Source organism: Haliaeetus albicilla, chromosome 22 (genome assembly GCF_947461875.1).
Source record: "Haliaeetus albicilla chromosome 22, bHalAlb1.1, whole genome shotgun sequence".
Taxonomy (NCBI): Eukaryota; Metazoa; Chordata; class Aves; order Accipitriformes; family Accipitridae; genus Haliaeetus; species Haliaeetus albicilla.
In genome coordinates this window covers 19,799,693-19,825,426 of record NC_091504.1, presented here as the reverse complement: position 1 = coordinate 19,825,426, position 25,734 = coordinate 19,799,693, and the positions used below count along the sequence as shown (strand labels likewise).

The following is a 25,734-nucleotide window of genomic DNA, read 5'->3' as shown; positions in this document are numbered from 1 at the left end:
AAGCAAAATAAGCCAAACTGACAAAAATATTATGTTAGTAAAATTTGATTTTCTTTGGAGCTACTCATCACAGCTGTGTTTGTCAGGAGTCACATCCCTTCCCGCCTTTGAAAAACAATGCTATTTAGCAAAAGCCTGTAACATCCACTTGGTCTCTGGAGAGTTTAGACAGTAACCAACATTAGACCTGAAAAAGAGCCAATGTAGGCTTTAAAAAATACTTTACTGTAAACCTCAGAATTATTTTAAGCATTCAAAAAGAACATTTTAATTAAAAGAAAAAAAAAAGAGTTAAGGAAAATGCTACTGCTATATCATCTTGTTTTAATGAGATGGTAGGTAAATGTAAATTCTTTCCATTTGAATAAAAAGCATGTAATATGATTCTGTCTACTTAGCTTGAATACAAATAGTCCTTAAATAATTTGCCTTTTTAAACTGTAATGAAGTACTAATTTATGTGTTTTCCTTCCTCCCCAAAGCAGTAAAGTGTAATATATGCTTTTATTTATCAAGTAAAAAGGAGTTGACCCTTAAAATGGATGAAGAATTTGTTATTCATGTTAGGCAGGTATGTAGCATGTGTATTTTCTTTAGTGTATGTAATACATGTGTGTTTTATTTTATACCATTACTTGCTTGTTTTTATTCTTACAGTATCTTATAAGCTAGAACTTCACAATAGGACTCTAAGATAGACTCTAGGGTTAATGCCTGGGAACTTTTTTGATTGTCGGTATTTACAATCTAAGTATTTCATAGAGTCATAGAATGGTTTGGGTTGGAAGGGACCTTAAAGATCATCCAGTTCCAACCCCCCTGCCATGGGCAGGGACACCTTCCACTAGACCAGGTTGCTCAAAGCCCCATCCAACCTGGCCTTGGACACTGCCAGGGATGGGGCATCCACAGCTTCTCTGGGAAACCTGTTCCAGGGCCTCACCACCCTCACAGTAAAGAACTTCTTCCTTACATCTAATTTAAATCTACCCTCTTTCAGTTTAAAGCCATTACCCCTTGTCCTGTCCCTACGTGCCCTTGTAAAAAGTCCCCCTCCAGCTTTCTTGTAGGCCCCTTTAGGTACTGGAAGGCTGCTCCAAGGTGTCCCCGGAGCCTTCCCTTCTCCAGGCTGAACAACCCCAACTCTCTCAGCCTGTCCTCATAGGGGAGGTTCTCCAGCCCTCTCATCATCTTCGTGGCCCTCCTCTGGACTTGCACCACAGGTCTGTGTCCTTCTGATGTTGGGGGCCCCAGAGCTGAATGCAGTACTCCAGGTGGAGTATTTGCCTAGTTCAGTTATTTTTTTTTTGTCGCCTAGTTCAGTTATTTTTTTTTGTTCCTTTTGGCTAAGCTTTTATTGTTTATATTAAAGTAAAAAACCCCCAAGTCTCTATTTACAATCTTTATAACATAGCAGCTCTGTTTGTAGGTCCTACGTTAATATTTTCCATTAAATGTTCTATTGTTGGACATTGGTCAAATTGTTAAATAAACAAGCACTTCTTTAATCTCAGAAGTAATATTTCTATGAGGAGACGATGTGGGGCAGCCCAGGATTATGCTTTTTCCTTTTTTTAATGGTTTGTAATATTTTATGCTTATCACTCATTTGGTTAAGCCATTAGGTATGGTTTATATTTTGAAACACAGAGCAAAACCCCCAAACTGTGTTGATTTACATTTGATAAAATACTAGTGACAGTTGAGCATAGAGTTTAAGGTGAAGTGTGCTTTCCTTTTGCAATTCAGACCTCATAAACTTAAGCATATAGGCTTTTTGCAGGAGAAAAATGCAGAGATTGGGAGATGGAATAGTGCTGCTTCGGTCTCTCGGGAGAGCAGAAGGTAATAACGCGGCTCCTTCAAGTCTGGTGCTCTCCTGGTTTTATAGAGGTGGCTGCTTGCTCTTACAGGCCCCGCCAGTCCATCACTTATTTCAGTTTGCAGTGCCCACAACCTAATAGTTTTTACATTATCCTGGTCGGGTTTGTCTAGCACACTTTCCCCAAGGCTTGTTTGAATGTAAAGATCTATAATCACCTACACAATTATGCTCTGTAAGTATCACTTGTCCCTGATTGTCTGGAGTAACTTGGGGTAGTTGTGGGGCAGAGGAAACTGTCATACTTTGACCAAAAAGGTCCAAATTTTAACAATGTCTGTTCTTGCAGATCTTGCACAGGTATTTCTTGTGGCAGACCCAGGGGAATTTGTGCTGAGACTCAGTCCTGGCCAGACAGCTGCAAGGGGACTGAGTGAAATGCTGAACAAGGATGTTTGAGGTTTACTTTGGTGACTTGTTTTTTAACTCTGCCTCATTGCAAAGTAAGCAAGTGCCAGCCTCAGTGAAGATGGAGCCTCTTCTGTGACCTGCCAGGAGAATTAGCCCATACTTAAAACACCTTTAAACACAAGCCAGATATTTTTTCTGTGCACACGGTAGAAGTTCAGCTGGATAGGAGTCCAGTATGAGCGTGAAACACATACATAACCCAGTGCATTTTTTCTTTACCACCACTAAGCATCAGGGATCACAGAAGCCTTGGGGGTCTCCTCACATGCTTAATTTTCAGAAGCAGTATACTGTTGCTAATAGCTTGATTAATATGCTGAATTAAATACGGCAGGTCCCTGACCATCCTCCCCCAAATACAGTTCTCATTGTTGATGGTTCTGTGAAGTTAATGTACAGTCCTAAAGTTCGTAATTACAAGTAACTTTGTTAATATAAAAGTTGTATTCGAGCAGTGCAGGGTTTTGTTTACAGAATAATTTGTAGTAGTTCAGATGATGAAGCCACCATATGTTTGAGGTGCTGATGTTTCTGACATGCTGCTACATCTGATATGAATTGATAGATAATTCTGATAATATTTTTTTACTTACAGGAGCTAAATAAGGCAAAAACTAGGAAGTTCTGTTCAATTTTGTTTGGCAATACAGTGACTTTCAAAAGTTCATCTTTTAGGAGTGCTCTGTGCAGTAACTTAGACTTAGGTAGAGTTACTGATTCAGATGGATTAAACAAATCACAAGGTTAAAGTGAAAGTAGTTATTTAGGATTGTGGTTGCCAGAATATTATTTTTATGAGCTGAAGTGGTTTTGTTGAAGCATCACTATGACATTAGTGAATTAGTGGTGTACATTTGGGCCCTTCATACCCATGTGTAAATTGTCTATAAAGAATAGTTATTCATATAAAAGGATTATCCGGAATATTCCTCAGTATACTTTTATCTTGAGCTGAAATGATGGCACCTTCAGAGGAGTGCAAACAGTTGGTGGTACATGATAAAAAGACTGTGCTGTGGGCAAAGATCTCCTCGTTCATTGCACAGAATGCGGCCAGTCCCCACTGACGTTTCTTCTTATTTTTCAGTACTGTTGTTTTAAGTGTAGAAGCAAGATGTGATATTAATGGGATTCATTCAGGACTGCTTATTTGTGTTTTATCTCAGCGTGAGTATTCAGCAAGTTCATATTTGGTCATAACATGCCTGAAAATGCTTTGGTAATTACTTAAAAAAAAATGGAAATTGAATGTGCAAATCAGCTGAAGTAAGCAAGACTTACTTGAAAATTTCGGAGTAGTTGCTTTAGAACTGCCTTTTATACGAGCGCAGCTTTTAGTCCCTTTCATTTTTTAATCTGCTACAATATTTCAGGTTGTAAGAACTTTGATGGAAAACTTTAAAAAGGCGACCACAACTGTACCAGCGCTGCAACCCCATTAATCATACATTCATTCTTCAGAACCAGCGTCTCTGGTTTGAGAAATTCAACCAGCTTTCCCTAGGGGCCGTTCGCAGATGAGCTCTGGTGAAACTTGCTGCGGTAGCTGGATGCTCTGCGGCCCCGACGGTTCGAGGGGACGCGAAGGTCTGCGCGCTCTTAAGGGGCGTCGCGGTGAACTCGAGCTGCTGAGATGAGTGCAAGGCTGTGATTTTCCGTGTGTCACCTCCGTCGCTACAGGAGTGGGAACCTCCAGCAGAGGGTCGGTGGCAAACGGGCTGGGAGAGGAGCGATACCATCGGGATCCATTGCAGCTCCTTCCTCTGCTGACGTGACTCGGGATCTTCATGTGGTTTTAGCAAAAATCCCTCAGACCTGCTAACCCAGCTAATTCGGAGAAGCTTTCCAAAAGTATTCAGAGCTTGTGATTCACTTCAGTAGCATGCCTTTTATTTATTTGTTTTGAAAAGACCGTGATTCTGTTTCAAAAACATGGTTCTATGCTAAAAACGTAAGATGAAAACTGATAGTTGTGTACAAATGGGAGTAATAATAATGGCAAGGCACGAGTATTTGAGTCTTTTCTAGTCAGTAGGCTTTTTAACTTGGGCTTCTTTGTATTTGACCTCTAATTTGAATGGCCAAACTGCTGAAATTCACTGTTAGATCATTGCTTGTGTGCATGTATTAGAGATGTATTCTGGTGCATCTGTGTGCATCTTTTGTCTCTGCATACTTTGGATAATTTTATTAGCTATTGTTTGAAAATGTCGTTAGACATTAAATCAGTTTATTTAGCTATTGTGGGCTAATCCAAACATACAGAATATAATACACTGCTCCTGACCTTTTCCTGTTACCAAGTTTTCAGCAGCTCTTCCCTTTGCAGACCTCAGGTGGTGGGGATGGAGGAAGGGCCTTAACCCTCTTGGGTGTATTTGGGGAAGACTACAGGACAGGCTGAAGGCACTGCAGCTCACTTCGCAGCACAGGAGAAACAGGAGAGGAGATGTATAAGAAGGGAAAAAGTCCGGGGCCTTACTGTCTTCCTTACTAAATGCTTGGGTGCAGTCTCCCCACCCCTAAACCCTTTTAAAAAGTTGTAAAGCAGCAAGATTGCATGCTCAAGACTGTGGCTAGCTAGCAGGATTTCATAGCCAGCTGACCATGAAGCACTCCCATCTTCTGAAGTCTGGTTGACTGAACATTGCTTCTTGAAGCCTTCCAGATTTTGGTGAAAATTCTTGCACAAATATCTTTTAAGATGAGGTTGCATGGTTGAAGAACTACTTCTTTTACAGGATGTGGAGAATGGAAATGGAGTTAAAACATCATTTCCTCTAGCTGTCCATTTTAATATTGCTACTTTTGATCTATGTTCATTTGAAAATACAATTTACTAATAAATCTCTACTCCGACAGGTATTTTGATAGCATAAATCTATTGTGCTTGTTGTTAATAGCAAATTTTAAAGGGAAGAAGAAAAACAGAGGAAGAATGCAACAAAAATGTTGACCTCAATGAATAAAAATTGGACTGTTTGTACTGTGAGAAAATGAGGTAATTATGGCTATAAAATCCTGTGCTCAAAGAATGAAAATAAACAACATACATGCTATGTGGAAATGGGAGAGAGCCTTTATATTAGGACAGATTCACTGAAATCTTTTCTCCATAATAATTCTTAATAATGTGGGGATATTTTTTTAGTTGAGGACTAAAACTATCCTGGAGAGTGTTCCTGGAGTTTGGCAGCAGTGCAAGAGGATAGTTTACAAACATTCCACACCAGGAAAATATTTGGAAACCAGTAATGTGGTGTTTGGCCACTACTATTGTAAGCAGCATTAGATGCATTTTTTGTTGCATTAAAGCCATCTGGCAGGTAAGCGGTCCGTTTGTGTGTTAACATACAAAGATTTCCTAATCAGTCTACTTTGCAATCATTCCATATAACATTTAATTTTAGGCTTACTCTTCTTTTGGGCGAAAAAAAAGTCACTAAAAAAAAAAGGCATGTCAGAACAAAGGGTTAAACCATCAGTTAAATACAGCACAGTAGCACTGCAAAGTAGTTAGAGCCATTGTGGAGTTTGACTCTTTGTTTGTAGATTTTGAGAATGAATTCTTCCCTTAAGCGATAGCTAAATGCTTTTCTTAGATTGTTTGTGTGTTACACGAACCATATCAGATCAGTCTATGAAGTTCAGCATTTTCTCCAGAGTGTCTGAAATCCTACTACAAAGAGGACTTGCATCTTAGAGTCTGACACCAAGTAGAAATAAAAGGCTGAAATAATAACACCACTAACTTGCTTTAATTAATTGTATGTTTCTGTACTTAAGCTTGAAGGGTGGAAAGTATTGCTTTAAAGACTACCTACAAAACTGGTGAATGAGCAGCCACTTAGGGTGCCACTTCAAAGAGAAACACCCAAAAGAGCAACAGAAGGGAAGCTGCTTTTGAATTCTCTGTTCCTCCTGGCAGCCCAGAACTTGCAAAGGAAAACAACCTCGAAATGGTTATTTTCTCTCGTGTTAGTTACATAACCAGCTCCCAGCAAATAAAGCTGGAGGTGGAGCAGCCGTACAAAGATCCACTTAATAATAACCTGTGCCTACTGTAGCTGCTAAAAGAGTCTTACCTGACTTGAATAGTTTTTCCTTCCTGGCTAAGGGAGATTCTTCACCCTGTCTCCAGACAAAAATCTGGCAAAATTCAGGAGCCAGCTGTAGCTCTCAGTTGCACTGGTGCCTATTGTGAGATTCAAGCCTTTGTGGTTACTCCACATTTGTACTTTATTGCTGAAGCAAACAGGTCTTCGTTTCTACCATTTTTTATTTTTCACATTTCTCTGTATGCAATATTGCTGTAGTTAATGCTAAAGAAGTAGAAAAAAGTATCTGAAAATGGAAACCTGATTATTACAAGAGCGTTTAGCCTTTCCTTTAGGGTCAGTTGAAGCTCCAAGAATTGTGCTTTCGTGCTAATCATCCTATGCTGTTTTTAAAGTTTGCCTTTGCAGTCATGCCGTAGCTTCCATTAACCAGCATCTGAGATGCAGGCTGGTACTTCGTTCCTGTAGATGACAGCTCCAGCTGGTCAGCGTCCTTTGTTTGGCAGTTGTGCTCCTTGCCTCCCTGTTCGCGTTAGCCATCCTCCCTGTTCGCGTTAGCCATCCTCCCTGTTCGTGCTAGCCATCCTCCCTGTTCGTGCTAGCCATCCTCGCTGTTCGTGCTAGCCATCCTCCCTGTTCACGTTAGCCATCCTCCCTGTTGGTGCTAGCCATCCTCCCTGTTCACATTAGCCATCCTCCCTGCTACCCACTGCACACCATGCATTGACCTAGTCAGCTGGCAGATTGCTGTCTCTGCCTCCCTTGTTATTTTCTTCCCGCAGCTCTACTAGTGGCCTTGTCTTGGCTTTGGGACTTCAGTTTGTGATTTACTAGTTACGAAATTCTGGGATTACATGTGTGCTCTTACAGCTGACACCTGAAGACAATGAAACACCACTGCAGAGATGTTAAAGTATAGTGCCATCATTTAAAGGATGATTAGGAGACCAGTTTGAGGGTAGCTGTTACTGATGATATGACAGGCAAAAAGGATTGAAAGACTTTATGCATTTGGCAGTTCTAACCATATTTTACACTTTATGTGAAATTAGACCTGGAAAGGAAGGACTTATTATAAGTATGAAATTCTAAAATGTCACCTGTGCTCAACTTCTACAAACTTTATTATTGTTACCTCTATAAGAATTAAAAGTGAGTTCATAGAATCATAGAATGGTTCGGGTTGGAAGGGACCTTAAAGATCATCCAGTTCCAACCCCCCTGCCATGGGCAGGGACACCTTCCACCAGACCAGGTTGCTCAAAGCCCCATCCAACCTGGCCTTGGACGCTGCCAGGGATGGGGCATCCACAGCTTCTCTGGGAAACCTGTTCCAGTGCCTCACCACCCTGTTCATGTAGTCCAGAGCAGCAAATATTGTCAGACAATGTGTAATGGAAATTTATAAGAGGCAATATTTAACATCTTGAAATGAGAAGCATCCAGGATAATTTTTGAAATCACTCGAATTCAGTATATATTACAACAAAATATGAAGGTCAATATTAAGGTATTTTCATCAGATGGCTTTAATTTAATCTCGGGAATTCCGTTAAAAAAAGCAAATAAAGAACCTTCGAGTAATGGAGAAACAGGGTACTCTTCACATGGCTATCACTCTGAAGTATGACAGTGAGAGAAAAATTACTTAGAAATAATTTCATTTCCATGTTTATAGCTCTGGTTATTTGAGTCTAGAATGCTTTTAAAGGATCTGTTTTAGGCCTTGATACTGCAAATTAACTTTGTATAGTTAGATGCATATATAGAGGCAGAACAAAACCCCACTGAAATTAATAGGTCTTGTGTGGCCTGGGGTTCTGTCTCATAGCTGTTTGCAGTGCTTTTGTTTATTTTTGAAGTGTTCTAGAATGCTTTTTACAACTAAATATATGATGTTCCGTATATGACAGATGACTAGTACCAAACTTCAAACCATCCAACAAAGGAGCTTTCCTTTGCTTTGTTTAGGAAGATCTCTTTGATTCTGCTTGTATTTAAAGTGTGCTGCTGGGTAATCATGGAACATGTATCTGTTTAAACCAAATTCAAAGAGTATCACGAACTGACACCTGCTTAAGTCTTTAATTAAAAAGTGGCTTAATCTCTAACAATCTCTACATACATAAGCAGAAAGTATCTGTGTTTAATATGTACTTTGAACTGCCATTCATTTAGAAATCAAAGATTTGTAAATGAAATACAGTATGCTAGACATGATGATGTTTGACTGGAATCCCTTCTTGTTGGCATAGCCTAGTTTTCCTGATGCTGTCAGCCCCTGGGAATACATTCTTATTAAAAATTATGTATGGAGGGAAAATATAAAAGGCTATCTTAAAAAAAAAGTGTGTGTATCAACTATATATAAAACATATTTAAAATAGACAAATCTCTCTCTCTCATGTAGTAGAGAATTGCTCTTCCTTGGAAGGATCAGCAGAGGCAATAGTGTTTGTATTTCCAGATGTATATACCCTATAGAAAGATATGTATTTTCTATATTTTTCCCCAACTGTGTGAATTTGGCTGGGATAATATGTCTTAAAAACTGATCTTAGTTTAGTTGACGTTCATTAATGTTAGTTTATATTCTTTCTCAAATTTCTCTGCTTTCCTTCTCCAAAAGACCTCCCCAATGTTCTTGAAACACATGTATAGACAATCTTGTATTTTCTTTCTTTTTTTTTTTTTTTTTCAGCTGGGTATGGTAAATGGCAGTAAGTGATAATAAGCATTGATTTTAACTATTGAAGAGTATTGGCTGTGGGTGGGAAGGTGGCACATGTACCAAGCCAACGGGATGGAACGGGAATGCAAGGGAATCCCTAGTATGGGTAGTGAGCTTGGCTTGCGTGAGCTTAGAAGCATTATAACTCTTTTGACATGCTCATCTTGTCTATCTTGAATTATTGCAGTGTCTGTGTTATGTATGTGTTGAGTTAAATTACTAGCAAAGATGTGTGGAAATGCATCCGGAAAGGAGATGAACATTCCTTGAAAACATTTCAGAGCTGATGTTTGAGAGTGCTATGTTAAAAGCATTTGCTTTTGATTTGCTTTTGACCTCCTGCAGAGCTCACCAAACTAGTTTTGGGTAAGACAAGACAGCACGAAGAACTGTGGCTTCATTTAAATGTGGGTAGTTGTGCTTTTAGGATAGAGACTTAAATTCTGAAATGTTAGGTGTTTGATTTTTTTTTTTTTTTAAGAAACTCTCTTTTCCCCTTACACTATGCTTTGTTTGTAGTGCTAGTTTTAGAATATTTGGGATGTTGTTTGGGTCACTGTTACCTGCTGTTTATAAGTACGTTTGTATTTGCTGGGGCCAGTTTATACCGTGTTACAAAGAATCCAATGTGACAATCAAAGGATCATGGTACTTCACCCTAAGAAAGATTAGACCTAGCGTCTCTATGAGCTGCATTCAGGGAAAGACAGCTGAGGTAATTTAAAAAAAAAACCTCTTTTAACTGTGGCACTGGTATTTCACTATGAAGTTTATTGATGGCTGTTGTCACTATATGTCCAAAACTCATTAAGGTAAATCTTTGTTTGCCCTCTTTTCTCTTGTCTGAACTTTGCTTCAAAAAGCTATAGCGACCAGTGGAAGATTTCAATTAAGATTTCCGTTAAGAAATTGGGAGTCTGAGGTTAAATGCTCTCCACAGCTGTTTTTCTATGATTATTTTAAAAAATTATTGCACCACAGTATTAGCAAACCAATATGCCTATGATTATAATAGATAGTGAGAAAAAAATAAAAAGACAGTCTGAATAAATTCCAGATGCATTCTGTTTCTGGTATTTAAAATCTTAACTATTTTTTACTGGCCTGAATCAATCATAGAATAATTTGGGTTGGAAGGGACCTTAGGAGGTCATCTTTCCAAATTCCTGCCCAAACCCCACGGTCAGCTATGAGATCAGACCAGATCCTGAAAATCTCTGAGGATGAAGACTGTGCCATCTCTGGACAACCTGTTCTAACACTTGGTTGTCCTAATGGTAAAAAAAATATAGATATTCCCTTATATGTTGGAATCCATTTGTTTTTCAACTTATGCCCGTTGCCTTTTTTCATCCCACCACGCATCGTTGTAAAGAGCCTCAATCAGGCTTCTCAATAAGCTTCTTGTAGGTGCAACGTGGTGGTTGTTAGGTCCACCCAACACCTTCTCTTCTCCAGCCTGAGCAAGCCCAGTGCCCTCAGCATCTCATCACAGGGCAAGTGTTCCTGCCCCCTGGCTATCTCGGTGTTCCTCCATTCAACTTGCTCTAGTTTATTGAAAGCTTTCTTGTACTGGGGAGACCAAAACTATACAGAGAAGTATCAGGTTGGTCTTTATGCAAAAAAAGACCTTTTTGTAATTCTGTTACCTGGACGCTTAGGGAGGTTTTTGTACATTTCGTATCTGGTCAATGGGATCAAACTTTTTTTAGTTGAGTGTCTTGCAGGTGTATACCTTAGAGGAGTCTTTTCTGGGCCAACTCTAGGTTTTGGGATAACGGACTTTTTTTTTTTTTTTTTTTTTTAACAATGGCCCCTAAAAGGATGGCTGTCCATGGAGCTGCATACATGTAATGGGTTTATGATTGGCCTTCAGTGAAGAATTTAAACTAGAAGCTTGTCTTGCTGTAGCTGGTATCTTACTCAATATATCCTTTCTGTCTTTATACATAGACTCTAAGATTAGTGTGGTTGAGTATATTGAAAGTAATAAAAAACAGACACAGAAAAATTGTTGCATGTTTAAAAAAATCATAAAATGAAAGAGGAAGTGCATCATTTATTATAACACCATGTAGACTAATGAAAAACATACTGCAGTCTGGAAATTTGTTAAGAGCTGAACTCAAAAAGTTTCCATTCCCAAAAATGCCTTGGGGCCTCTGGCTGTAAGCTTGTGGCTAAAGAGGCCCTGTGGTAAACTGGCATAAAAAATAACTACTCCATAAACATTCAGCTCCTGTTTCACAATAGTTGGAAATAAGTTTTTTAAAAGTGTTACCTATTGATACTGACTGTACTTTATCAAAGGGAGGCAGTGCATTTATGACTAGAATATTAAATTGGGAATTAAACACTGGGGAGATGGGCACTGGGCACAAAAATGTTACGCTCATTGTACATAGGAGAACGTGAAGAAGATGAAACGACTTGCCGAGAGCAACAGAACAGCACTCGGTACTGGCAGAGTTGGTGTTAACCTTAAATAATTCCTGGCTTCTAGTCCTTTGCTCGTTAACTAGACAGGGGTGAACAACTCGCCTACCCCCCACCGCTCTGAGCAGGTGCCAACCCTTGCACTTGAGCACATTCTTCAGGCTGCATCAAAATACACCCTCAGAATATTGACGGTATTTGCATCATCAGTGCTCAGATGAGTGGTATCGACCACGCAGAGAAGACCAGGTTTTGTGTGTGTCTCCTTTAATCTGTTTGGCTTTGTTAAAGGTGCGTCTTTCCTGCAGGGTTAGCCCAAGCTGATTGACTAGGTGTTGGCTTTGCCTTTCACCTCCTCCCTGATCGGCCCTTGTCAATCTATGAAAATCTTTGATTCCTTCCTCACATGGATTGGCAAGCAGTTTGCAGAAATAATGCCAATTAAACCTCCCGAGTGCTGATGTTCCTCCAGTCTGTTTCTGTGGTTTTTCTGGATGACAGAGGTTTCCCTGCCTGGCAAGGAGCCCTGGAGCGCCTTAAAATCATGGGATTCTTCCATGAAGTCCAAATTTCACAACCTGTAAAGACGTAGTAAATTGGATGTATCTTTGTGTGAGACTACTTAGGTGGCCAGTTTGTGATCTTTGAGAAGAAGGACAATCCGGGAGTAGATATTGCTTGCCTTAGCTAACTTTTCAGTGAGGATTCAGTAGTCCAGTACCTTTTCACAGAAGTAAATAGCAGGTCTAGAAGTCCCAATTTTGGTAAATATTTGCACTGTTGTACATTGGTGAAATAAATGTATACAATACTGGTCACACTGTATTGCTATAGCTGTACTTACATGAGGTGCAGCCCAGGAGAATGTCAGTCTGAGATTGAGCCACTGGGAGGAAAACAGAAAAGAAAAGAAAGAAAAAGTGAAACAGTTGCTTGTAGGTGATTGAAAGAAATTAAAAGAAAATATAATCAGTTCTGATAAATACAGATAACTTCATTTTTTTGTCTTGCGTCTCACTGTATCATGCTCTGTGTAGCGTTTACAATACACAATGTTTTCGTCCAGTGATTAGAAAAATCTATAACATAATTGTTCATGATGTTTGGTGTTGAATTGCTGCATGTACTGACTTGACTGTAGCTGAAAAGTTGATAGAATTAATGTGTCACAGTGGTGTTGATGGTTTTATTTACATTTGTGAAGGTGAATTGAGGATCTTGAATAAAAGCTGTACGCTGATCTAAAAATAGAAACATAACTTTCTTCTCCTCATTGAAAATGTCATGCTTGGTGGGTTAAAACTGACACATAACAGTCCTGATAGGAACTATTTGTCATGTAATATGATATGATGATAAATGCCAGTTTGGTTTGTTATTGTAAAAAGTAGTGGTTTTGGCATACTGTGTTATGCTAATTCACTTTGGTTACTGAGTATATATTTGCTCCTTTGCACATTGTGGGGAACAAGTATATGTTATTAAATTATAAAAAGAAAAGTATAATACATCTGACCACTCAAAATTTGTAATCAGTATTTCAATATGCAGATGTAACTTATCTAAAGGAGAAGAAAAATGAAGTAAAGCACTAATTTCCCTATGTCTTAGAGTGAAAAAAAAAATATATACACACACACATATATAGTCATTAAAGAGGTTTAAGTGTTTTAGCTTAGATAAATGATTGAACAGTAATATTTGGAGAGCAAGATAACTTTTAAGAATAGATGAGTTTTCCTCCAAAAAGCAAAATTAGCTAGTTCAAGGGTACTTAATTATGACTGAATTTTAAGGTAAGCAGAATACTTTATTTGGGAAAAAAATGGTTTAAGATAGCAGCCTGTGCCGCTTCATTCTTTTTATATTGAAGTTTTATTGAGAGGTGCAGTAACGGTCTGTAAAAGATCTGATCTCTTTCTGGTGCCCGTTTTTCCTTCCCCTTTTCTCTGCTGTCGCCACGGGTTCTGGTCTTTACCACCACGTGTTTCGGTCAGAGCCACCCAGCTCCCCCGCTCCGCTTGGCCGCTCTTTTCCCTCTGTTTCACGTATTGTGGCTGGCGTTTAAGGGCCCAAGAAAAATAAACAGTGCAACCAGTATTTTGCTTGCAATTTTAGTCTCATAATTTGATGAAGAATAGTAAATAGAAGCACAAACTGTTACTGTTATGTGGTCTTGACCTTAAGAGACAGGGATTTCCACGGCTAATGTGTGTTTGTGGTGTGTCACAGGTGGAAATCGCCCATCGCCGGCTCTGCTGGTCTCAAAAGTCTGCTGCAGTGGCTGGCCCCTCTTCTCAAGAACAAAAATGAATGTGCCACTAATTCACGCAAAGAAACAGCGGGTCTTCTGTTTAGACTTTCCTAGAAATTTAAGTTGTGTTCAAGGACCTACTAAGACAGCTGTGCCGTGCATTAGAGCAGAAAATGGATGTGGGTAGCTCTCGTCCTCTGTGTTTTTAGGTGGGAAGGAGGATTTAAATAGTTAAACTGGCTGATAGCTCTCACTGCTGAAGTCCCACCTGTGGAACAGCTGTAAGACCTGCTGGAGCTTTGGGAGCTCCTGCCGCGCAGGGACAGGCCGCGGGAGATGGCTTCTCCTGACTAATGTGGTCCTTCGGCGCCTTGGTTGGGGTCTGTGGCGTCCTATCCACGTAGGTATGGCTATGACTGGAATCAGGCACGTGAATCGTCGTCGAATTCAGCTGGCGAGGTTGCACGAACTTATTTACGTGCACGGCAAGGTGCGATAGTGAGGTCTGCGTTGCGAGGACTGCTGTCGCGTGGCCGTGGAGCTCGTGGTGTGGGCTGGAGAAGGGTTCTGTCCGCAGCGGTCACCTAGCAGTCACCCAAGAGCAGCTTTGCTTCTGCTGACCTCCAGATTCACAAGGATAACGTCTATCTCGTTGCCTTCCTCCTTAGTGATTCAGTACCTCTTCTGGATTGATCTGATTTTCTTGCTTTCCGATCCTTGTCGTTGGAGTACAATTTCTTTTATGTAGCAAACAATGTTTCAGGAATGATTAAATCGCAACATGAATCATAAGTGAAACGCTGAGCTATACACACTGCTCTTCACGTCTATAAGCCTGTGGAGATGAATAACAAGTTTTGTAGTGACAGCCTTAAAGTGGGTTTGCAGTTTTGCTGGGAGCTGAACCTACTGGTTTTTGTCTTTTAACGTAAGCAACTTGAGGGGAATAAAAAGCTGGTTAATAAGTTTGAAATGAAGTTGTAGCATGGACAGAATGAGCATAGGTAGCTTAAAGAACGGAGTACGTTTTCAAGTATCATATGTAATATATAATTTTATTCATGAGGCCTGTGTTTTCTATTCTATCAAATATAAATCGTGTTGTATTAATCATGTATAATTCTGAATCACAACATAACGTTTTGCAGTGCTATAATTAAGAAAAGTGAAAGAGATAAGGAGTAGCAGCTGTATAGCTAATGAAGGAGTTAATTTCAACATGTGTTTTAGACCATTAAGTACTATAAAGCAAAAAAGCATTGCACTGCCAGCACAAACCAAAGGAAGGCAGTTAACTACCACTCCCTTCCCCGGACTAGCATCGCTGGGGATACCGTAGAGCTCAGGCTTCACTAAAATTGATTCATTAGTTCAGGCAGTAGCGTGCACTAGAAATGTGGAAGAAGATATAAATCATTGTTGCAGATTGTCTTTTAGCACGGAAAAATCTTTTGTGTTCTGCATGTGAATATAAATTTTTCTCTATGAAAATGTTTTTTATCCTTTCAGGTTGGAATACATTTTATAAACTTATTTAACAGTTTGAGAGCCGAGAGTTCAGGTGGTTTTTTTTTCTGCCTGGCAAGACTCTCCAGAGGCCGAGATCTGCAGGCCATCCAATACATCATTGTTCACATTGTACTTTTTTTTTTAACAAGTCTGAAACGTTTTCCTTGTGTGGTTTCGCAACCCCATATTTTTTTTTCCAAACAGCGTGAGTCCTATCACTAGATCAAATTTAGAATTCGCTGCTTCCAACAATTGTCTAAAGGATCCACATGTTTACACAGCGTGACATTGGCATCCAGATAGTGTCCTGAAAGTCTCCAATCAGCACTACTGTTCATGCTTCCTCCCTGCTTTAGGGAAAAAAAAAAAAGCTACAGGCACAGTTATTCTGGTATGCAAGGGAGCAGTGAATGGTCCCTCTACTTCAGCCACCAGTATTGTCTCACAAAGTTTAGAAATCGAACCTTTTTCATCTGCTGTAAATGAAAATGCCAACTCTTGGGAATCTTATCAGTGCCCGTTGCATCCATAAATAGATCTTAAAATGATACTGAATGGGAGACTGGACCCAATCCTTTTTTGTGTCCTGAGATTCCCAGACTGAATGAAAACTTTCACCTGAGTATGCCCCTGCTACCGGCCGGTGTACCGCTGCCTTGATGAAGCTCCCAGCTCCTTCTCCCTGCCGCTGTATCTGCCTCTGTGGTGGTACTAGCGTTTGCGTAGCCTTGTGGTGAATCAAATCACCGAACTGATCTTTCTGAAAACTAACCTACCAAGCAGCAGGCTCAGTCGCTTGGCATTTGCGTAGTATGGGAAGACCTTTTGTAATTAACTTGCCCGTGTGTTTTGCAAAATGTTTAATTCCTGTTCTTTGCGATTGGATGTAAATGAATCAGTAGCAATTACTTGGCAGCAACCTTCCACAGTCATTTTCTCTGAAGAAACTTAGTCCCTGGTAGCACTAAATGAAGGAAGAGGGGTTTGGCTAGGACACCAAAACCTTTCTTTTTTTAATGCTCTCATGGGATCTTTCACTTCCACACAAGCAACTGCCTGAACTGGCCAAGTGGTCTTGATTTAATATTGCTTTATGAACACTACTTGTCCCAGCTGCAGGATGTCATAACCTCTATTTCCTTAGCTTAGATTTGAAATCTGGAGCCATATGATTCAGACGAACCACAACTGCCCTAGCTTTAACTTGATGTATTTGTTTTGAAAATACTGTTGTTTGCTCCAAGTTTTAGCTGCTAAGCAAATTAAGCTGATCTGCACTGGTAAATGGGGAATACTTACCAGCTTGATTAAAAAAAACCCTAAAACCTGCAAATGAAGCTGAAGTTGTTTTTAACTCATCAGTGCCAATGAAGATACTTCATTAGTGTAAACTTAAAAAATGCAAAACTTTTTAAAAATAAAAATACAGATTGTCCCTAAGATAAGCGTAGCTATGATGAAAAAAAAAAAAAATCTTACAAATATAATTGCATGTTTTTCAGTATTTCCGTGAAGGTTAGTGAGCTCACAAAAAAATGTTGCTGCACACAGGATTCAGAATAGAGGATGATGAGCAGAACTGGGTTGGCTTTGCATTCAAAATTTCATTTTACGTGGGCTCCTGTTCTTGCGCAGCTTAGAAACAAGCTTTTGGATTTGAAGTAAAGCCAACTGGATTTGTAAAGATGCTTATCTTATTCTCTGGCCCTGTTCAAATCACCAGAAAATATTAAGGCTGACAAGCCTAACTCGATATGCTTCTCAATTAATATTTTTATGCTAGATTATAGTACACAGAGATCTGCACAAATGCTGGGTTTGTAGTCACTCAACTGGTATTTCTAAGTGGCAGATGCTTGCTGCCTTTGCTACTGTGTTGTAGCCCTGTATGTCTACTCTCCACAAATAAAGTCACTGCAAATATTAGTGTCAGTTTAGTGCCTTTGCATGTAACTTGTTGCATTACAGAAATCTTAATTTCTCTGACAGACAAATTTAATATGGCACTAAACTTTTCAGTTCTAGGTTCATCTGTACAGTGTGTGTCAGCTCCTCTCAACTCCCTGTTCTTTTTGGCGTTTTGTCTCCCATTGAAATGTATGTGCTTATCGCGCAGGACATTATTTGTTGGGGTTTTTTAATTTTTTTTTTTAAAGAGTAACTTAATCCAGAGTAAGCAGGCAGAATAAATGCTGTACTACATCCTTTCTGAAGATACTTGATGGCATGCTTTAAAAACGTAAAATTAAAAAAAAACATGGAAAAACAGTCTTTGCCATGGCTGTAGCCTGTTTAAAAAACCAAAAACAAAAAACCAACAAAACCCAAACACCCACAAATAAAAACCAAAAACTTGCAAAAAAACCCCCCTTTTATTAAAAAAATTGAGGCATAGCAGAAAAAATGGAAAGTCATCCAAGAGGGTCTGCAAGTGTACCCCATTCCTGAAGATCAGTCTAAATTGCCATTATGTCCTATGAGGTTTTTGTCATTACTCGTTATATAAATGAAGATGTAGAAATCTTTTACAATTAAGCTTATAAACGTCATAATCTAATTAAATTCTTTACTTTTACTTCTTATAATTGCCATTTTGTAGTGGTTATTTTGTGAATTTTCTTATTTATTTATTCATAAATGCTCGGAGAGACTAAAAAGAAAGTTTGAGAGCTGGGATGGTTTCGCAAATATAGTTTAGAGCTGTTGGTCAATCAGCGAACTGCTTCTGCAATCTGAAATACAAGTAGCCCTCGCAGCACCTGCGAGTACAGCATGTAGAGGGTGCTAAGTTTGGCAAATCAAGATTTTTGTTCAGGTGACATGCAGAGGCGGATCAGTCTTAGGCATCTGCAGAGTTGCTTCTATTTGTCAGGCGTATCTTACGGATTGGAAAAATATTGAGGAAATTGCATTCAAACACTGAAAATGACCTTACAATTAAGATGCAGTTTTACTTGATGGATTTAGGCAGTTCTGCTTGCTGCCAAACTGCATGGACCGAGTGAGGTTTTTCTTCCTCCTTTTATTTCCCCTCTCTCCCAGGGTAATGCAGTTCACTGGTGTATTGGGTTTGTCTGGCAAGGTCAACCCACCACAACTGGTTCCGAGTTTGGTTTAAGACAGTGGAGCTATTCCGGATTTAAAAGCTGGTTTTGGTGTCTGAAGGCAATGCTGTGACCCAGGGACATGAGCTGAATTCCTTAGCAGTGGCTACACGACCAGCTGGAGCGGTTTCTTGCACTTCACTGCCTATTCTTTTTTGACAACGGGATTTTGCCCATCCCATTTTTATATTTTGCGCAATGTCCCGACCTCGTGGGCTGATCTGACTTTATTTACATTCACACACAAGAGCTTACGTTTCACATCTCTAGGTAGACCTGCAGAGCTGACAGCTAGAGGAGCGCTTTCTCGACCCTCCCAGCCCCTGAGAGCCGGCGGGTGCTGCTGGGCTCAACGGCACCATTGCTGGCCAAGCGGCTCCCCAAAAGGGAATATTTGTGCCTCCTGGCTTGCGAGCTGATTTGAACGTGGGCATTTTTTTGCCAAGCAGCTGGCCCATCTGAATTTGACCACCTCCTGACAAGCTGCAGCTGGGATGTCTGCATTGCCTGGCTTTCTGGCATGTGCCTGATGGCGTGAGGTTATTTCTCAGCTAACCTGCTACTAGGACGCATAGCGAGAGAAGAGAGCTGTCTTTGTGTCTTTTACTAGTAATCAGCATGACTAGAGGTAAGGATTGTAGAAGGGAGGCAGAAGAAAGCACGCCGAGCGCTGTAGCTGTAGCGCTCGTGAACGGAGAAGCTGGAGGTGGGCTGAAAGTGTTGTTACGACAGAAAAGAATGGGATTTTGCAGTGAGGAGGAAGTAGTGTGGTTGATATTGCTACACCACAGTTCTCAGTAGCCCACCCATTTGTTTTGACATAAATACCTACTATTGAGCTATGGGGAGGCGTGAAGACTAGATGCATACATTCAGACTTGTGGCCTCCAGGGTTTGTTATTACTCTTTGAAGCTTGAGCTTGATGTTTTAATATTTTGTTTGGAGACTTAAGCGTTTAGATTTATAATTCTGCCCTTCTAGCCATCTCCTTGATTTACCTTGCAGAGTAAACACACTTTCGTTCTGTTCTCCAGACTTCCTTTTCCTTTTCTTTGCTGTTGGCTTAATTTTAAGATACAATATTCAAGTCAGAGGCAAGTGTCTCTTTGGGAGCGAAAGAAAAAACCAGCTAAGGATTTGAATGAGCGAACTATTTTCTCTGTTGAGAAGCAACAGCTTATTTTTCAGTATTCTGCAAGTCCTCAAGCACAGGTCCTGCCAAAGGCACTGACTTTAACAGCAGCAGTGCTTAGGAGAATGTGCTCAGGTTTTCTGGCAGTGCTTACAAGCCACTTAGGAAAAACAGGCGTATTGCTTGTAGCAAGTGCCCCACAGTTTGGAAAGCACTGCTTAAGATGAATTTGTAAAGAATTTCTTTTTGTCATGATAGTTCTCCATTTTCATTTCATCTAGAGTGGGCCCAGTTTCCTCAGTGTTTGATATCTAGGATCTTAACATCAGATCTGTAATTAATACAGCTGCATTTAGAGACTAAGACATTTGCAGTGTTTATAGCAATAATTCACAATGTGGAACTCAGCATGTTTTAAATATTCTCCACTTGTGCATGTACAGATTTTTATAGATGAATTAAGAATTTATAACATGCTGGGTCTCATATTCCAGGTCTGTTTGTTTCTAAAGCTATACACAGAACTTGAACGAGGTCATAAATTTCTGTAGATGAAATGAAGGCTGATTAGAATTTTAATATTAAGGAAGGAAATGGCCTTGGGTAGTGCACTAGGGAGCAGAACAGGCCTTCTGTTAATACACAAGAGTATTACTGTTTTCTTGAACTTTGCCTTCCAATCCAATTACCACTTGTGCCTAGAAATCATAACTCTGATGCCTCCCATTTGATAATGTTGAATGTTATCCTTGTCCAAGTTTATATAATTTCCAGTAGTAAAAATGATCTTGATTATAAAACTGCTAGATAATATACACTCCTAACATTGAATTATGGGCAGTAGTGTGTGGTATTTGTTGATAAACAAAGCAGAGTCATGATGGTATATCAAATTGACCCAGTTCTGTCTCTTTTTAAATTAAATGAAATCAAGAGGGTTTTCTTGTGACATGTTTTTCTTGTGATAACATATTGTATATTGCACTCTTCGTGATATGAATGAAGACAAAGCTTTCAGTGTAAATGATTTCTTTTTTTTCCGGTCAAGCAAAATAACAGGAATCTGTGCTGTCGGCTTTCATTTTAAGCACTTCTGTGATAGCATCATGCTCACGGTATGTAATGAGCTCATACAAGGAGTAGTTCCAGCCAGCTCCTTTATCAGCGTAAGCCATCATAGCTCAGTATGTGTCCTCCTGTGTCCTCCTCCCCTGCCCTCACTGGTAACTGGATTGGACTAGATGCTGCATAATTCTCTGGATCTGTATTACCGAGCCCTCACTGCACACATCTTTGCTGCACATTTACAGCAGAATGTTATTACCAAAGTGTGGAATCACATTCTGGTATTATTACATGAAAATCGATTCTGATTCCTCGGTATTTCAGAGTATATTATTAGCATAGTACAGCTAATCATTTTCTTACAAGGGGAATGACAATCGTAGCCTTGTTTAGATGCCGCGTGTGTATTTATAGGATCGTGGTGCCCAAATCTGGTGGCTAAACTTGGCTGCTTCTCCTGCTGGTTTCTGTGGTTTCATTTCATTGTCCAGAAAAAGTGACAACATTCTCAACCCTGTAGCATCCATCACCAGGATTCCTGTGATGTCGACTTTTGGCAGGAAAGGAAAGGTGTATATTTGTTTATTTGGTCCTTTAAATGGTACAGCAGACTTCATAGTTTATTATCTATCTTTAAGAAGTTTTGTTTATAGTTCTCACACCATTAAAACATCACATTAGTGGTACAGTCTGAAACATTTATCCCACTCAAAAGACTCAACCGTTTATGCACAGTCTGTTATGCAAGTTGCTTTACTTTAGATTTCTTCCTTTTTTTCTTTGATCACTTGTGTAATGTGTTTGAAATGTATGTCTGATGTTGATTCTTTTTTTGTGTTCCATTGGGTGCATTTGATTTTGCAGCTAAAAGAATTGAATACTAAATGTTCTTTTTGCATGTGTACATAACAACATTTTAGTTTTCTTCTTTCAGACAGAGCAAGGGCATTCCTAGGATTTAAGGCCTGATAAAGTAATTAAAAAATACAGCAAAACCAAAAAGACTGAAAGAGAAATGTATTTTTATCATTTGGGGGATTTTATACTGTAAATCAGAGCAGAAGGAACAAACTGTATCAGAGATAATATTGAAAATGAAAACATTCAAATCATTATATTATGTCATCCACATTGTAAAAACAGTATGGATAAACTCTGACTTCCTTAGTGCATTTTTTCCCCCTATATTAACCCACCAGTGTTTCAGTAACCAGCAATATATGGGTTTATGGTGACTTGGTATAATGAATCCGGTGCTGAGAAAGGGACTTGTATTCAAAGATTTTTGTTTTGCCCTTCTTTCTTAAAGCAGAAAAATGCTAATGTTTCCTTTCCTTCCTGAACTTCCAGACTGGAACAGTATTTGATAAGCTGGCTCCCAGGGTAAAAGTGCCCTTCAGAGATCCTCTTTGTAGAGCATATGAATTCTTTTGTTTCATTTGTTGCAGTTTTTAGGCACGGCACAGCAAGTATAGTTTAGTTTTGGTATCTGCATTAGACGTAGCATTTCAATAACGTTCCTGTTAAAGGGTTCTGTAGTGATTCAGTGCTGAACATGCAATGATTCTACAGCTTGGGAGAGACTCATTTCTTTTCGGTCCCTGCTATCTTTAATGAGGAAACCATTTGAACTGTGATGCCTTCAGATATAATATGAGCAAATATAGAAGTTCAGACCTTACTAGACAGTTTTACAAACTGCAAGGGAAGATCCAATTGTGGTTTTGCCAACAAACGCTTTTTATTTGTTGAGTTACAGTTTTTAATTACTCACAACTGTGAGTGATTTTATGTCAGCCATGTGAGCTGTATGAGCATTCAAAACTGAATTATCATTACAAGTTTTCCATGTATTTTTACCTCTTCCCCCTCCTCAATTTACTTCACTGAAAAGCTGAGAAGAAGGGAGCACTGGCCTTGGGCGACTGGAGGGACACCTCTTCCTTCAGTAGACAAAAATGGAAAGCCTTAATGCAGTGATCCAGCTGACATCTCATACCAAAAGCTTCTCAAATGACCCAGGCATCACACAAAACGCTAGCATCAAACCAGCCAGTATAGCGATACTCAGCGCTACCAGAACGGAACAGTACTGCTCTTAGTGAAAGACACCGAGAAGCCCTGTGGTACATCGCGTGCCAGGAGCAGTGTTCCTAGCACTAACCCTGGAGATCTTCCCACCCTCGGTGGGACCTGCCCTGCTGGACGTGGATATGAAACAACCAACCAACTACAGAACCGACCAGGCACGTCTGTGCAGACCGGAGCGCTCCCATGAGCATTGGAAGAATATTTGCAGCTTTGTCAAAGGTATCTCCATCGAAGAGTTTACAGAAGAACTGGTGGGAGTGCAGATTATGCCTTCACCCATCATTTCTTCCTGAAGGACGATGCTACGTCCAACGCTTGTTCTGGCAAAGCCATTTTAGTCTATTGTAATAGTTTCTAATTACTCATTTCTGCAGGATCGCTGCCTGAGAGTCACCGCACGCCAAATACTCTGTGAACAATTATCCCAAGAAGTTGTTAATTACTGTGGAGCCACTACAGCTCTTTAAAATGTATTGCCTGTACCAATACCATAAATCCACTTTCCTCTCCACTTTTTATGGAGCCCTTTGTATTCTGGATTCTGCATTAATGAAGGCACTGAAGTGCTGCTGTGGCTTACTCCTCGTGCTGCTGGCCGTCATGTACAGACGAGCATGTGAGATGGAGACCCAGCTACAAAGGACCCTGCTAACCAAGCAAGTTAGGTATTTCATGGTCTAGTTTTTTAAATTCTGATTATCGCTCCAGAGCCACAAAAATGCTACAAAATTTTCTATCTTTGTAGTGGATTTTGCAGCTTCCCATTTGCAACGTTTGTTGCATGTAAATTTTTGCACTTTGGCCAAAACAAGACTGTTTTTATGACTTTACTTGCAAATGTGTTGAAAGCATATGTTGCTGGATTATTTATTGTACAGCACTTAAATAACTTTATATACTGAACATATGCTAAAGCAGAATTCACAAATGGCATCTCTGTCAGTGTAACTTTTGAAGTATTTCAGAGAACCTACAGTTGGTGTCCTATTGTAACCATGTAACTTTGTAAGGAAGACAGATGATTAACATTTTTCTGACAGAATTATGAAAATTATTAATAGTTGAAATTATTACAGTACCAGGAACATTAAGCCTAATTTGATTGAAATCCAAATACAAACCTTATTCTAAAAAGCTAAAAAGAAAGCAATGAAAGTTTTAAGGCATTTGTTATGGGTGAAAGATTTCAGAAGCCGTTAGAGGTCTGTGTGCTCTTTTATGTTTCTGACACCTCTCAGTGTGGGATTGAAAGTAGTTTTTTTACTTAAAAGGCAAAATACACAAACAGTTTGGCAGTAGATCTACTCTTTGAACAGATAAAAATGCTTAAAAAACTTGACAATTGCATGTAAGAGGAACTGTATTAGAAAGTTATTTTTCTGCTTTTATTTCTAATAAATTTATAGGCTGAACAGTTTATTCATTTGGAAGTAACAGCTCTTTTTCAGTCTTTTGATCATGCTTCCAGTTTTAAACTGAAGATAAACCTTGAGATGATTATGCTTTTTGCTTCTTTAGACTTTGTGTTTTGCAGCCTGTCAGAAATTTTGCATAGATTTTAATATGAATGTTTCTACTGTCAAATGTTTCTTCCTTTCACCTAAATGGTATAGTGATGTATTCCACTGCAGTAAGGATGGGTGTTCTCTGGTTCAAAATTTAGCAAGTAGTAGCGTATATCAGCTCAGGAGTACCTGAGCTGCGTGGTGTTAATTGCATCTTTAATTTTTTTGTGGAAACGTTATAGATTTGCGCTTAAAGTATTTACTTGTTGAGTACTGTATTGTTGAAAAGGATATTTAAATATTATGGATAAAAAATGTCTGGTAGAATAGTAACGTAATAACTGATGTATAATTCCTTTTCTACTTGGGCCAAATCCCCTCCCTAGGAGGAGGTCACCAAGACGCTGGAGCCAGGCTCCTTGCTGAGATGCACAGCGGGAGAATGAGAAGTGGTCATAAAATGAAACAGGGCACTACATCTGAATATGAGGAAAACATTTTTCACTGTAATTAAGCACCAGAGCACATTGCCCGAGGAATCTCTCCGCTCTGGGAGGCATTCCACACCCAGCTGGAGAAAGCCATCTCGCCTGCAGCCAGCACTGCTGGACCAGGAGTGGGGACAGGATCCTGATTTCTGCACGCCCCTTGCTCAAATTCCCCACTTAATGTCTCACCTTCACACAACTATTATCGAAACTGTCTTTAATGAAATCTCGTTGCAATGTAAAACTCTATCCCAAGAATTGGTCTGAGACCAAATTTAATTTTTTGTTCTTGGGATACTGAACTTTGCCCTGACACGAGGGGAAGGAGATCAGCTGCACAGGTGGAGACAACCTGAAACGTGTAAGAATATCATGGATGTGCTTGGAGGGGAATTACAAGGAGCATAGAGGCTGAGCGTTTCTTTTAAACAAAAGGACAGATTTTACTTGTGGTCATGACTGGAAGACATCATGATTCCTCCAGATGTTACTTTTACAGCAGAATTCATCATGAAGAACAGCTCATACTTAATACCTAATTCAGGGGTAAAACTAGTACCTAAATTAAGGGTAAAACTAAGCCTTGGTTATTTAAGTAGTAGATGAAGAGTGTTTTGCAATATCAGTTCTTACAGCATATCTGTTCTTGCCTATTAAAGCACTCCTATTCCTAAAGCATTTCTCATTTCCCACTAGTGTCCTTACAACAATAATCTGTTAGGAGGAGTCTAATCTGAGACCAGGTGAAATAATCTTAAAATTTGGTGAGCTCGATCTAACTTTTGTTCTATGGTGACTGAAGGGGAAAAATTAATTTTAAATAAATGTGTTCTCTTTCTAAATAGATAACTAGTCAAATGCATTTCAAATATTTGCTCAACTGATCAAATATTGGTTTAGGTTTAGAAAACAAATTAACCTAATGTTTGAAGAATTAGACATTTTGTACCTGAACACTTTTCTGTGTCATTACTTCTGTACCAATGACCCTAAGTACTTTGGTCAAAATAAAAGACCCTTCTGCATTCATGTTAAATAGCACAGGTTTATGGTTAAATTCTAGTAGT

The 25,734-nt window shown here is 39.4% G+C and overlaps 2 protein-coding genes across 10 annotated transcripts in view; one reads left to right on the top strand and one right to left on the bottom strand.

Moving 5' to 3' along the window:
- C22H7orf50 (chromosome 22 C7orf50 homolog) overlaps positions 1–25,734 on the top strand; it is a 133,186-nt gene that overhangs the window by 61,706 nt on the left and 45,746 nt on the right. Inside the window, exon 1 of one of the 7 annotated variants that reach the window (XM_069810226.1) lies at positions 3,892–5,619. The exons of the other annotated variants lie outside the window; for them this stretch is intronic. Within the exon in view, the coding sequence (XP_069666327.1) occupies positions 5,548–5,619 (72 nt within the window). The 5' untranslated portion in view covers positions 3,892–5,547. Of the gene's footprint in view, positions 1–3,891; positions 5,620–25,734 lie in introns of those variants that run through there. 7 annotated transcript variants of the gene reach the window in all.
- The window catches only part of GPR146 (G protein-coupled receptor 146), a 55,670-nt gene that overhangs the window by 17,718 nt on the left and 12,218 nt on the right, over positions 1–25,734 (bottom strand). For all 3 annotated transcript variants that reach the window (XM_069810219.1, XM_069810218.1, XM_069810220.1), the window contains exon 2: positions 12,363–12,404. The gene's annotated coding sequence lies outside the window, so the exon portion shown is untranslated. The remainder of the gene's footprint in view (positions 1–12,362; positions 12,405–25,734) is intronic.